Source organism: Hemitrygon akajei, chromosome 9 (genome assembly GCF_048418815.1).
Source record: "Hemitrygon akajei chromosome 9, sHemAka1.3, whole genome shotgun sequence".
Classification (NCBI taxonomy): domain Eukaryota; kingdom Metazoa; phylum Chordata; class Chondrichthyes; order Myliobatiformes; family Dasyatidae; genus Hemitrygon; species Hemitrygon akajei.
Window position 1 is genome coordinate 67,011,471 of NC_133132.1, and position 13,192 is coordinate 67,024,662.

Here is a 13,192-nt window from a genome sequence, read left to right on the forward strand (position 1 = left end):
GTTGCACCTTTACACTATCCCACCATTAGCCTGGGTCCTCACTCAACATGTCCTTTACATTGACTTGGTTGCTTTCCAAACACTGTCTCAGTTTTGCTCTTTAATGCTCTGCCAACACAGCAACATTCAGCACTATCCTTCTGTCAGCCTGGGTGTTCCCTTCCTAATGTCACTTCATCAGCATAGCAACTTTCTTGGCAGTTCCACTATATCAGCCTGGCCACTTTCTCATTGCTGCCAAAACACTGGCTCAGCAGTTTCTTCATCTGTTTTTCCACTGGCCCTGCTTCTGTTTCAGCACAGCTCCGTTGTTGGTCCTAGATCTTCCTAGTGGCTACAATTTGTCAGTTTGGCTGAGCCCTCTAAAATTATAGATAATGTATAATTCTAGTTTCTAAGGTGCCAGATAACTCACATTTAATGTAAATCGCCGTGGTTTCAAGCCCTAAATTCGGAACTCCTCGCCAACAGTACCATGAAGTACCTCCACCACAAGAAATCCAGCAGTTCAGACCACTGAGTCAGCTTCAATCCCTCAAGGGCAATTAAGGATGGTCATTACTTATTGACCTGCTGGATACCCCTCTCCCAAAAAATGAATAAATGAAAAAAATTACAAGAAAACACCAAGACCAAAATATGTTTTGGTTATTGATGCACCATCAATAACTCTCGGAGACGTGAGTCGAGATAGGCTTTTATTAGCTGGAAGAAAGCATTATTAGCTGGAAAAAAGCACCGTCAGCAGCAAGAGACCACCACACAACATCCTGGAGACTGAGGGAGGAGCAGTGCCTCCAATCGCCTTTATACAGGGGTCTGTGGGAGGAGCCACAGGAGCAGTCAGCAGGGGGCGTGTCCAGACAGGTATATGTAGTTCACCACAGTTATATATATATATTTCCTTGAGGCATAATCATTAATTTTTATTATTTCAGTTTAAATTACACCAATTCCATATTGATTCAGTGATGCTGCCTTTCCTTTCTGAAGGGAAAGTAATACAAGCAACGCTTTGCATATATAACCATTTGTTGAGGAGTCACCTTGATCTGAAACAAATTTAATTTTCTGTGATAATTAAACCATGTAAGGTTGTATCCGTAAAACATAAGACACAGAAGCAGGATGATGCCATTTGCCCAATGAGTGTTCTCTGCCATTGGATCATGGCCGATCCATTTCCCTCTCAAACCAATTCTTCTGCCTTCTTCTCGTAATCTTTCACACTCTGACTTATTAAGAATCTATCAACCTCTGCCCCAAGTACACTCAACAACCTGGCCTCCACAGTGGCCTGTGGGAACAAATCCCACAGATTCACCACCCTCTAGGTAAAGAAATTTCTCCTCAGCTCCATTCTAAATGGATGGCCCTGTATTCTGAGAATGTGCCTTCTGGTCCAAGCCTCCCCCCACTATAGGAAACATCCTTTCCACATTCACTCCATTTAGGCCTATCAACATTCAATAGGATGAATACCTCCTCATTCTTCTATATTCCAGCAGTATAGGTCTACAGCCATCAAATGCTCCATATAAAGCCTTTCATTTACTGAATCATTCTCGTGAACCTCTTTTGAACCCTCTCCAATTTCAGCACATCCTTTCTTAGATAAGGGTCCCAAAATTGCTCACTATACGCCAAGTGAAGCCTCACCAGTGACATATAAAGCCTCAGCATTTACTGTACATCCTAGTTTTTATATTCTATTCCTCTCAAAATGAATGGAAACATTGCATTTTCCTTCGTCACCACCAACTCAACCTATAATTTAACCTTTATGGAATCCCACACAATAACTCCCAAGTCCCGTTGCACCATGGATTTTTAAATTTCTCCCCATTAAGAAAATAGTCTATGCTTTTTTTCTTTATACCAAAGTGCATGATCATACACTTCCCAACATTGTATTCCATCTGCCACACCTTGCCCATTCTCCTAATCTGTCTAAATCTATCTGCAGCCTCCCTACTTCCTCAACACTACCTGCCTCTCCACTTATCTTCATATTGTCTGCAACCTTGGCCACAAAGCCATCAATTCCATCATCCAAATCATTGACATACAACACAGAAAGAAGCGGTCTCAACACTGACCCTTGTGGAACACCACTAGTCACTGGCAGCCAATCAGAAAAGGCTCCCTTTATTTCTACTCCTTGCCTCCCGCCAATCAGCCAATGCTTTATCCATGCTAGTATCTTTCCTGTAATACCACATGCTCTTATCTTGCAAAGCAGCCTCATGTGCAGTACCTTGCCAAAGGCCTTCTGAAATCAGAGTACACAATATCCACTGATTCTCCTTCATCTATCCTGCTTGTTATTTTCTCAAAGAATTCCAACAGATTTGTCAGGTAAGATATTCCCTTAAGTAAACTATGTTGACTCTGGTCTATTTTACCATGTGCCTCCAAGTACCCAAAACCTCATCCTTAACAATTGATTCCAACCTCTTCCCAACCACTGAGGTCAGGCTAACTGACTTTTTCTTTTCTTCTGCCTCCCTCCCTTCTTGAAAAGCAGAGTGACTTTTGCAATCTTCCAGTCCTTTGGAACTATGCCAGAATCTAGTGATTCGAGAATGATCGTTACTAATGCCTTCACAATCTTTTCAGCCACCTCTTTTAGAACACTGGGGTGTAGTCCATTTGTTCCTGATGACATAACTATGTTCAGACCCTTCAGCTTCCCAAGCAATTTCTCCCTAGTAATACACTCACTTCTGTCCTCCAACACTCCTAAACTTCCAGCATACTGCCTGTGGCTTCCACAGTGAACAGTAATGCAAAATACTTATTTGGATCATCTGCAATTTCCTTATCCCCAGCCGCTACCTCTCCAGCATCATTTTCTTGAGGTCCAACATCTATTCTCACTTTTCTTTTAATCTTTATATATCTGAAATAATTTTAGTGTCTTTTTTGATATAATTATCCTCTTTGTATTTTATCTTTTCCTTCCTTATGGCATTTTAGATGCCTTCCACTGCTTTTAAAAGTTTTCCCAATCCTCTAACTTCCACTTTATAATATACCCTCTCTTTTGTTTTTACGTTGGCTTTGACATCCCTTGTCAGCCACGACTGAATCATCCTGCCTTTAGAATACTTCTTCTTTGGGATGTATCTATCCTGCTTCTTCCAAATTGCTGCCAGAAACTCTAGCCCTTGCTATTCTGCCATCAGCCCAGCTAGTGTCCCCTTCCAATCAACTTTGGCCAGCTCCTTTCTTTCACTCCTGGCCTCAAAAGGCAATTTGGCCCATCAGGTCCATAAGGGAAGTAAGAATTGAAAGCAATGATACAACAGCACTAAGTTTCCCTTTGAATGAGAAATCATGGTTACTAAATCAGCAAGTAAATATGTGGATCCATACAACTTTTTTTTGTTAGTAATGGAAACAGCTGATTTAGTTCCACTCAAGTAAACAGATGAGCAGGAATTGAAATCCCGTCTAAGAAAAAAAAGACGGGATACAGCTCAGGTTACTTTTGTTCCTCACTGGTAAGTTAATAGTAAACTTTAGTCACATTGCATTGATTAATTATTTTTCACATAAATCTGCTCTAGTGCCTACCTGTATTCAATTCGATAAAACCTACTGTAATTGTGGAACTGATTTCCTCAATATCTTGTTGAAGAGCGGCATAGTACTCTATTTTTGTCCGTAGTTCATATAGACTGGGGTTGCCTTCCATAAATTCCTATGGAAAAAATGATAAAAAATTCTGATGTTACTTTTTGAAAATGTATAACTTGCAGATTGCTTTAAAAGAATCACAGGATTCCCACTGCCCGAGATATTCATTGCCTGCCCTTGGGCCACAATATTTCTTCTGCCATGGCACCAGGGTCAGACTCCACTGCAAATCTGGCTTACAACAAATTACAAAGAGAGTGTGCCGAAAGGGCAATGTTACAAAAATCATGGGGATTTTCAATATACAGGCAGATTGGGAAAATCAGGCTGGTGCTGGATTCTAAGAGGGGGATTTCTAGAATGACTATGAGATGCCTTTTATAGCAGCTCGTGGGTGAGCCCACTAGTGAATCACCTACTCTGAATTGGGTGTTATGTAATGAACCAGAATTGATGAAAGAGCTTAAGGTAAAAGAACCATTAGGGAGAAGTGATCATAATATGATTGAATTCACCCTGAAAATTGAAAAGGAGAAGATGAAGTCAGATGTATCAGTATTACAGTGGAATAAAGAGAATTACAGAGGCATGTGAGAGGAGTTGCCAGAATTGATTGGAAAAGAACGCGGGCAGGGATGATGGTAGGGCAGCAATGGCTGGAGTTTCTGGAAGCAATTTGGAAGGCACAGGATTCCCTAAAGGTTAATTTGTGGGTTGAGTCTGTGGTGAGGAAGGCAAATACAATATTAGCATTCATTTCAAAAGGACTAGAATATAAAAGCAGGGAACTTTATAAAGCACTGTTGAGGACTCACTTGAAGTATTGTGAGCAGATCTGGGCCCCTTATCTTGGAAAGGATATGCTGAAACTGGAGACAGCTCAAAGGAGGTTCACAAAAATGATTCCTGGATTGAATGGCTTGTCATGTGAAGTGTGTTTGGCTTCACTGCAGACATCCCACCCTGCAAAAGCTCATTTCAGGGAGGTAGCACCTCCGCCCTCCCATATCCCACCCACCCCACTCCCTGGTCGACCTCCAAGGGCGTATGTAATAAAAATTTGTTTAGTGATTTTGTCTAATCTGTAAAGCAAGTTTGGTATATGCAGAAAATGTGACATTAAAATATGTACTTATATTATTTTGTCATGGAGTTGTTTTATTCTATTACAACTTTAAGCAAGTCTACAGGGAGTTTGGCCTCATCATGTAGGACATCAATAGAGTAGCTCCTTAGCAGCTAGCCAGCTCGTTCAAATAACGTTAGAACCATAGAACATTACAGCACAGAAACAGGCCTTTTGGCCCTTCTTTGCTGTGCCAAACCATTTTTCTGCCTAGTCCCACTGAATAGAACCATAGAACAGCTATGCTAATGAACGAATGACACCTGTTAAACTCACCTCAACATGTCTTTTACATTTTAACCCACCATGGGCAATAGAAAAGTCACTGTTGCAAACAGTGCAGCAAGCAACACTGTCATTATTTTTGAGGTCGACCATAAAGCCCGCCCACAGAGAAAACTGATACGTCTACTTAGCACAAAGATAGACCAATCAGGATGCTCCCTCTCACTCTTCCTCTCCCTCTCAAAAAAAATCGGTTTCCGGGATACTGTATCTAATTTGCAGGTGTCAGTGAGCTGCTATCAATATGCAGGAGACACCCGGAACTTTCAGGAGAGGTGGGATGTCTGTCGCTGAATTCAGAAGAATGAGGGGTGACCTAATTGAAACCTATCAAATGGTTTAAGGTCTTGATAGAGTGGATATGGAAAGGATGTTAACTACGATGGGAGAGTCTAAGCCTAGAGGACACAGACTCAGAATAGATGGGCGTCCTTTTCAAAAGGAGATGAGGAGGAATTTCTTTAGCCAGAGAGTGGTGAATCTGTGGAATTCTTTGCCACAGGCAGCTGTGGAGGTCAGATCTTTATGTATATTTAAGGCAGAGGTTGATAGATTCTTGATTGGTCAGGGCATGAAAGGATACAGGGGGTCGTGCGGGGGGGGGAGGCAGAAGATTGGGGCTAAGAAGAAAAATTCATCAGCCATGATGAAATGGTGGAGCAGACTCAATGGACCAAGTGGCCTAATTTTACTCCTATATCTTATTGTCTAAGGTCTTTATGTCATCATTTGGGTGCTGCTGTTGTAAGTATGTTAACTTGATGAAATGAAAGTAAGCTCAACTTCTTTTCCCCGTCATTTCAATGGAACTGTTGTACTTTAACTTGTAGGTACATTTTGAAGTGTGAGAAGTTTACACACCCTAAATAGGCTTCGTATAGAATGTATTTCCAAACCACAGGAATAGGCAGCCCAGCCTGAAATGCCAACTCTGTTTCTCTTTCCACTGGTGCTACCTGATCTATTAATTGTGTCAAGCATTTTCTATTTTTATTTCAATATTTTATGGATATTGTATTTTAGTAAAGAAGCACTCAGAATAGCCTTAAATCATATCTTTTGCCAGATAATCTGTTGCCATGACAATTTTGTGAACACTGCACTGGTGATACGTCTGTGCTTTGAGGTGGCTGATAATAGACTGCCCACATCTCAGTTGTACAAGAAAACAGAAATCACTGCTACCTGTAGACATCAACTTTGTGTAGCATTAAAGACTTTAACTAACAGAAAACCAGACACTGGGGAGGCACATGGGATTTGCCAGCATGTGGGGTTTTGCCACAATCAAGCACTGAAGGCCTGCACTCACAGCTCCTTGGCTCCTTCATACTCTAGGAGTCATCTATTCAGTACCGAGGTGGGAAGAATGTCTTCAGCAAAGGCTACTAAAGCTTTGTAATTCACTACCCAAGAGCTATAAATGCTGAACTACTGAGTATGCTCAAGACAGAGTCTGATTTTACTCCTTTAAAATGAAAAATAATAATAATTAAATCAAAAGAAATTAAATTACTGCAAGAAAATGGTGCTGAAATAAAAGACCAGCCACAATGTTAATGAAAGGTGGAGTAGGTACGAATGATTAAATGGCCTTTTCATGTTTACATTAAGTCTGAGCTATTCCTGAAACTCAACCTCCTTCTCAAAGGTCAAGTCCTGGATGACCATGAGAGAAGCTCTGTCTTCATCACTCAGAGGGTTCAATTTACTTTTTATTCATTGGAAACTAGAAAATAGGAATAACAATAGGTCAAACTGTCTCCGAGCATGTTGTGTCACTCAGTATGATCATAACTGATTAATATCATAAGCCCTACTCTTTCCCATTGCCTTGCATGTCTTGTAACTCCGTCAGTCTCTCTCAGAGCATCTGCTGTCTTGGAATCCAAAGTTCATCAACTGAATAAAGAAATTTATGATCTCATAGAAACTTGAATGTCCTACTGCATATTCTTCAGTAAACAACTATAGCTAGCATCATATGCTAGGTATAAAAGGGATACCATGTAACTCCTGTTTCCACCTGTTCTCCGAACAGGGTAGCTGAATGCTACCACCATTAAAACCACAGAACCACAAGTGTAGGCCAGAAGAGCAGAGAAATTGACATGGGCCCTCCAGCCTGATCTGACAATGGATAAGATCATGGTTAAGCTGATCTAGTCCACAGCTTTATTTTCCTACCTAATCCCCAAAATGAGAAAAAAAAAAGCAGAGGAACAAATGTTAACCAAAGTGTTTTACAAGTCAAGAGGCTTGTCATAAATAGGAGGGAGGGGATAGTTACAAATATTTACCATACCTTAACTGTTGGATCTCTGTCTTGCAACCACAGTTTATTGAATTTTCGAAACTTTTCTTGTATACTCATAACTGCTTTTTTTATAATGCCTACCGAAGCAGACAACATAGCGACTAATTTGGTCACATCTTTATGTTCTGCCACACTGTGATAAAAATTCTTTGGCTTCCTTAAACTCTTGGTTTCACTTGCTTCTGTTTAAGAGAATAAATTTATGAAAAATTAATCATAACAAATTAATATTTTTACAGTATTCACAATGCTGCTCTTGTGTGCACACACACTCATTTATGTATAGGTATGGATTCCAGTTAATTGGGACTAGTACGTTTGGCCCTATTAAGTGGCTGCTCCAATTATTTGAAGTTTCATGAAAACAGTTAAATAGGTATAAAAAAGCCAAACTACCATTTAACTGAGTAACAAATTATGTATTTAAATGAAATACAGAACAAATTAAAACACTACCAATATTACTAAAGTACTATAAAACTGTGCGTTAGTTTGTAGTAACTCTCACCGCTATCATGTCTATGCCCCTTCTCACCTTGTCACTTGTATAAATGTGATTCCTTTTTCTCAATTTGTCTGTTTCCACTATATCTGTTCTCAGTTTGAGGCTTTCCATTCCAGAACATGTATGATACCCTCCTCTTGATAGAATCAGGTTTCCCTTCAACCACCATCAAAACTGCTTTCACGTGCATCTCCATTTCCTGCACATCTACCAGCATCTCATCCCACTGCGGCCATAACAGCAATATAAGCTTTCCCTTGTCATAAGACATGTGAGCAGAATTAGGCCATTTGGCCCATTGAGTCTGCTCCACCATTCAATCACGGCTGATCCTTTTTTTTCTCCTCCTCAACCCCATTTCCCAGCCTTCTCTCCATAACTTTTGATGCCATGTCTAATCAAGGACTTGACAACCTCTGCCTTAAAAACACACAATGATCTGGCCTCCACAGCTGCCTGTAGCAACAAGTTCCACAAATTCACCACCCTTTGGCTAAAGAAATTTCTCTGCATCTCTGTTTTCAATGAATGCCCCTCTATCCTGAGGCTGTGCCCTCTTGTCCTAGACTCTCCCACCACGGGAAACATCCTTTCCACATCTACTCTCTCTAGGCCTTTCAACATCCAAAATGTTTCAATGAGCTCCCTCCCCCACCATCCTTCCAAATTCCAGCGAGTAAGACCCAGAGTCATCAAATGTTCCTTACCTTACCTATTACCCTATCAGACTCCATATCCAGCACATTATGCTCTGTAGCTGCTGCCATCTACAATGGGACCCTAACACCAAGCACATCTTTTCTCCCCCCTCCCCATTCTCTGCTTTCTATATGGTTCACTCTCTTTGTGTCTCCCTTGTCCACTCATCCATCCCTGCTGATCTCTCTTCTGGCACTTATCTTTGCAAACAGGTCAAGTGCCCCTAACACCTCCTCCCTCACTAGCATTCAGGACCCCAAACAATCCTACCAGGTGAGGCAACACTTGTCAGGGTAACCTACTATATCCGGTGTGCCTAGAGTGGCATCCTCTTCCTCCCCTCACTCACCCAGTCCCTTTCCCCCTCACCTGGTTTTACCCCTCACTTGCCAGCTTGTACCTTTTCCCCTGCCTTCACCTTTTTATTCTGGTTTCTTCCCCCCTTCCTTTCCAGTCTTGATGAAAGGTCTCAGCCCAAAACATCAACTGTTTATTCCCTTCCATATTGCCTGACTTGCTGAGAGAGTTATTGAACAGAAATCATTCCGCTTAAGTGTATATGCATAGACAAGAATTCTTCAATGAAACACATACCAATTTCCACCACTGCCACAGATGCTCCAAGGCCCTTCCAATCTAAATAATAAAACAAGAAATTTGATCTTTGAAAGGAACCTTTAGAATGAGGTTTATTGTACATAAGAGTTAATCTTAAAAGTGCCATTTCCATAATTTTTTCACACGTGCCTGAAGGATATGGACATAAATACTGCCAATATATCCTAAAGCAGAATGAAGGACTGGAGAAATGGACCACATCTTCATACGATTAGGTGGTAAGGTTGCATGATGTATTCAAATTTGTGTTTGATTTGGAGCATTCCCTGCCCCAGAATTAGCCATAAAGAAGGCAGTGCAGAGCAAAATCCAGAATAAAACAGAAGAAATTCCAGAGGTCCAGTCAGTGTTGGGAGCAGAGCACTTCGAGGAGGTTACTTGCAGGTCAGCAAAGCTTGTATAAAAGGAGAGCTTCACAGGCGTTCGGATATTCCAGAGGTCCAATCAGCATTGGGAGTAGAGCACTGCAAATTAAATAGAAGTACAGATGGGGCAAGCAGGGTGGCCATTGTTAGGAGTAGGCCAGCGGTGAGAATAGAAGCATCAGCCTTTCACTCAAGAGGCTTCGACAGCAAAGTGAGACCAAAGAAACAGGTTAGAGGACTAGCTCTTTGTTGTTCATTGTACAGTGCAGGCAGGATGGCAGATATGGCAGTGGAATGCTCCTCCTGTAGGATGTGGGAATTCATGGAACCGGATGACTACACCTGCAGGAAGTGCAGCCAACTCCAGCCCGTGAAAGACCGCATTAAGGAGCTGGAGCTGCATTTGGATGAACTTGGGATCATCCCAGAGGCAGAACATTTGATAGATAAGACTCTTGAGCAGATGGTCACACACAGAGTGCAGAATTCAGAGCTCAGAGAGTAGATGAGTGAACACAGAGAGGTAAAGTGAGAAGGAAGTCAGTGCAGTGTCCCCCTGTGGCCATTCTCCTCAGCAACAGGAATACTCCTTTGGGTGCCGCTGTGGGGGATGACCTCTCTGGGCAAGGCAGCAGTAGCCAGACCAATAGCACAGTGGTCAGCTTTGAGATTCAGAAGAGTAGGGTGAAGTCAGGTGGAGCAATAGTCATCAGGGGCTCAATAGTTAGCGGGATAGATAGGAGATTCTGCAGCAGCCAAAGAGACTCCAGGATGGTGTGTTGCTTCCTGGGAGCTAGGGTTCAGGATGTCTCTGAGCAGTTGCAGAATATTCTTGAAGCAGAGAGTGAGCAGCTAGAGGCCGTGGTACATATTGGTAGCAATGACATGGGCAAAAGAGGGGTAGAGGCCCTGTACAGTAAGTTTAGGGAGTTTGGAAGGAGGCTGAAGAGCAGGACCTCCAAGGTGATAATCTCCAGATAACTCCTGGTGCCATGAGCTAGTGAAGGTCAGAACAGGAAGTTAGCACAAATGAATAAGTGGCTGAGGAGATGGTGCAGGGAGCAGAGTTTTAAGTTCTTGGATTATTGGAACACTTTCTGGGGAAGGGATGATCTGTACAAATGGGACAGGTTGCACCTGAACTGGAGGGAAACTGATACTCCAGGAAGGAAATTTGCTAATGTATTGGGGAAGCTTTAAACTACATTTGCAAGGGGGTGGGAATTGAAGTGAAGAGCCAGAGGATGGGGCAGTTGGCGCACAAGTAGTGACAGCTTGTAGGGAGTTTATGAGGAAGGATTGGCAGATGATTGAGCAAAGAAGCACTCAGTCAGATGGTTTGAGTTGTGTCTATTTTAATGCAAGGATTATCATGAGCAAGGCAGATGAACTTGGAGCATGGATCAATATGTGGAACTAAGATATTGTGGCCATTACAGAGAACTGGATGACCTGGGCAGGAATGGCTGTGAGAGAACCAGGCTTTAAATGTTTCAAAAAAGACAGGGAGAGATGCAGAAGAGGTGGGGGAGTGGCACTGCTAATCAGGGATAGCATCACGGCTGCAGAAAAGGATGAAGTCAAGGAAGGATTGTCTACTGAGTCATTGTGGGTGGAAGTCAGAAACAGGAACGGGCAATACTTCTACTGGGTGTTTTTATAGACCCCCAATAGTAACAGAGATATTGAGGAGCAGATAGGGAGGCAAATTCTGGAATGGTGCAATAATAGGGTTGTTGTGATGGGTGATTTTAACTTTCCTAATATTGACTGGCATCTCCTTACAGCATGGGGTTTAGATGGAGTGGTGTTTGTTAAGCGTGTCCAGGAAGGTTTCCTGACACAATATATAGATAAGCCATCTAGAGGACAGGCTATACTTGATCTGGTGTTGGGAAATGAGCTTCATCAGGTGTCAGGTTTTTCAGCAGGAGCGCATTTTGGAGGTAGTGATCACAACTCTATCTCTTTTACCACAGCACTGGAGAGGGATAGAAACAGACAATTTGAGAAAACATTTAATTAGGGTAGGCGGAAATATGATGCTATTAGGTTGGAACTTGGGAACATAAATTGGGGAAAAATGTTCTCAGGGAAATGCGCAGCAGAAAGGTGGAAAATACTCAGGGAACATTTGCATAGAATTCTGCATAGGTATATTCCATTGAGGCAGGGAAAGGATGGTTGGGTAAAGAATCATGGTGTGCAAAAAGGACGTAGAAAATCTAGTTCAGTAGAAAAGAAAAGCTCATGAAAGGTTCAAGAAACCAGGTACTGTTAGAGCTCTAGAAAGTTACAAGAGTGGCAGGAAGGAGCTCAAGAATGAAATTAGGAGAGCTAGAAGGGGCCATGAGAAGGCTTTGACAGACAGGATTAAGGAAAACCCCAAGACATTCTACACGTATGTGAAGAGCAAGAGGATGAACTATGTGAGAATAGGAGTAATCAGGTGTGATAGTGGAAATGTGTGCATGGAGTTGGAGGTAGTGAAGGTTCTTGATGAATACTTTGCTTCAGTATTCACCTTTGAAAAGGACCTTGGCAATTGTGGGGATGATTTGCAGTGGATTGAAATGCTCGAGTGTATAGACATTAAGAAAGAGGATGTGCTAGAGCTTCTGAAAGGTATTAAGTTAGATAAGTTGCTGGGACCAGACAAAATATACCCCCGGCTATTGTGGGAAGCGAGGGAGAAGATTGCTGAGCCTCTGGAGATGATTTTTGTATCAATAGGGACAGAAGTACCAGTGGATTGGAATGTTGCAAACATTGCTCCTTTGTTCAAGAAAGGGAGTAGAGATAACCCAGGAAATTATAGACCAGTGAGTCTTACATCAGTGATGGGCAAGTTGTTGAAGATCCTGAGAGGCAGGATTTATGAGCATTTGGAGAGACATAATCAGATTAGGGACAGTCCACATGGCTTTGTCAAGGGCAGTTCATGCCTTAAGAACCTGATTGAATTCTTTGAGGATGTAACAAAACACATTGATGAAGGTAGAGCACTGGATGTAGTGTATATGGATTTCAGTAAAGCGTTTGATAAGGATGAGGCACGGGATCCAAGGAGACCTTGCTTTGTGGATCCAGGATTGGCTTACCCACAGAAGGCAAAGGGTGGTTGTAGATGGTTTGTATTCTGCATGGAGGACAGTGACCAGTCGTGTTCCACAGGGATCTGTTCTGGGACCCCTCCTCTTTGTGATTTTTATAAATGATCTGGATGAGGAAGTTGAAGGGTGTGTTGGTAAGTTTGCTGATGACACAAAGGTTGGGGGTGTTGTAGATAGTGTGGAGGGTTGTCAGAGGTTACAGCGCGACATGGACAGGATGCAGAACTGGGCTGAGAAGTGGCAGATGGAGTTCAATCCAGATAAGTGTAATGTGGTTCATTTTGGTAGGTCAAATTTGAAGACAGAATATAATATTAATGGTATGACTCCTGGCAGTGTGCAGGATCAGGGAGATTTTGGGGTCCATGACACTCAAAGCTGCTGCACAGGTTGACAGTGTGGTTAAGAAGGCATGTGGTGTGTTGGCCTTCAACCATGGGATTGAGTTTAAGAGCTGTGAGGTAATGTTACAGCTTTATAAGACCTTGGTTAGACCCCACTTGGAGTACTATGTTCAGTACT

General features: G+C 42.2%; 1 protein-coding gene across 1 annotated transcript in view; it reads right to left on the reverse strand.

Moving 5' to 3' along the window:
* Positions 1 to 13,192, reverse strand: part of LOC140732659 (dynein axonemal heavy chain 8-like) — a 704,719-nt gene that overhangs the window by 541,918 nt on the left and 149,609 nt on the right. Inside the window, exons 24-26 of the mRNA XM_073055352.1 lie at positions 9,169 to 9,210; positions 7,359 to 7,552; positions 3,580 to 3,706 (exon numbers count right to left, since the gene is read on the reverse strand). Of these exons, the coding sequence (XP_072911453.1) occupies positions 3,580 to 3,706; positions 7,359 to 7,552; positions 9,169 to 9,210 (363 nt within the window). The remainder of the gene's footprint in view (positions 1 to 3,579; positions 3,707 to 7,358; positions 7,553 to 9,168; positions 9,211 to 13,192) is intronic.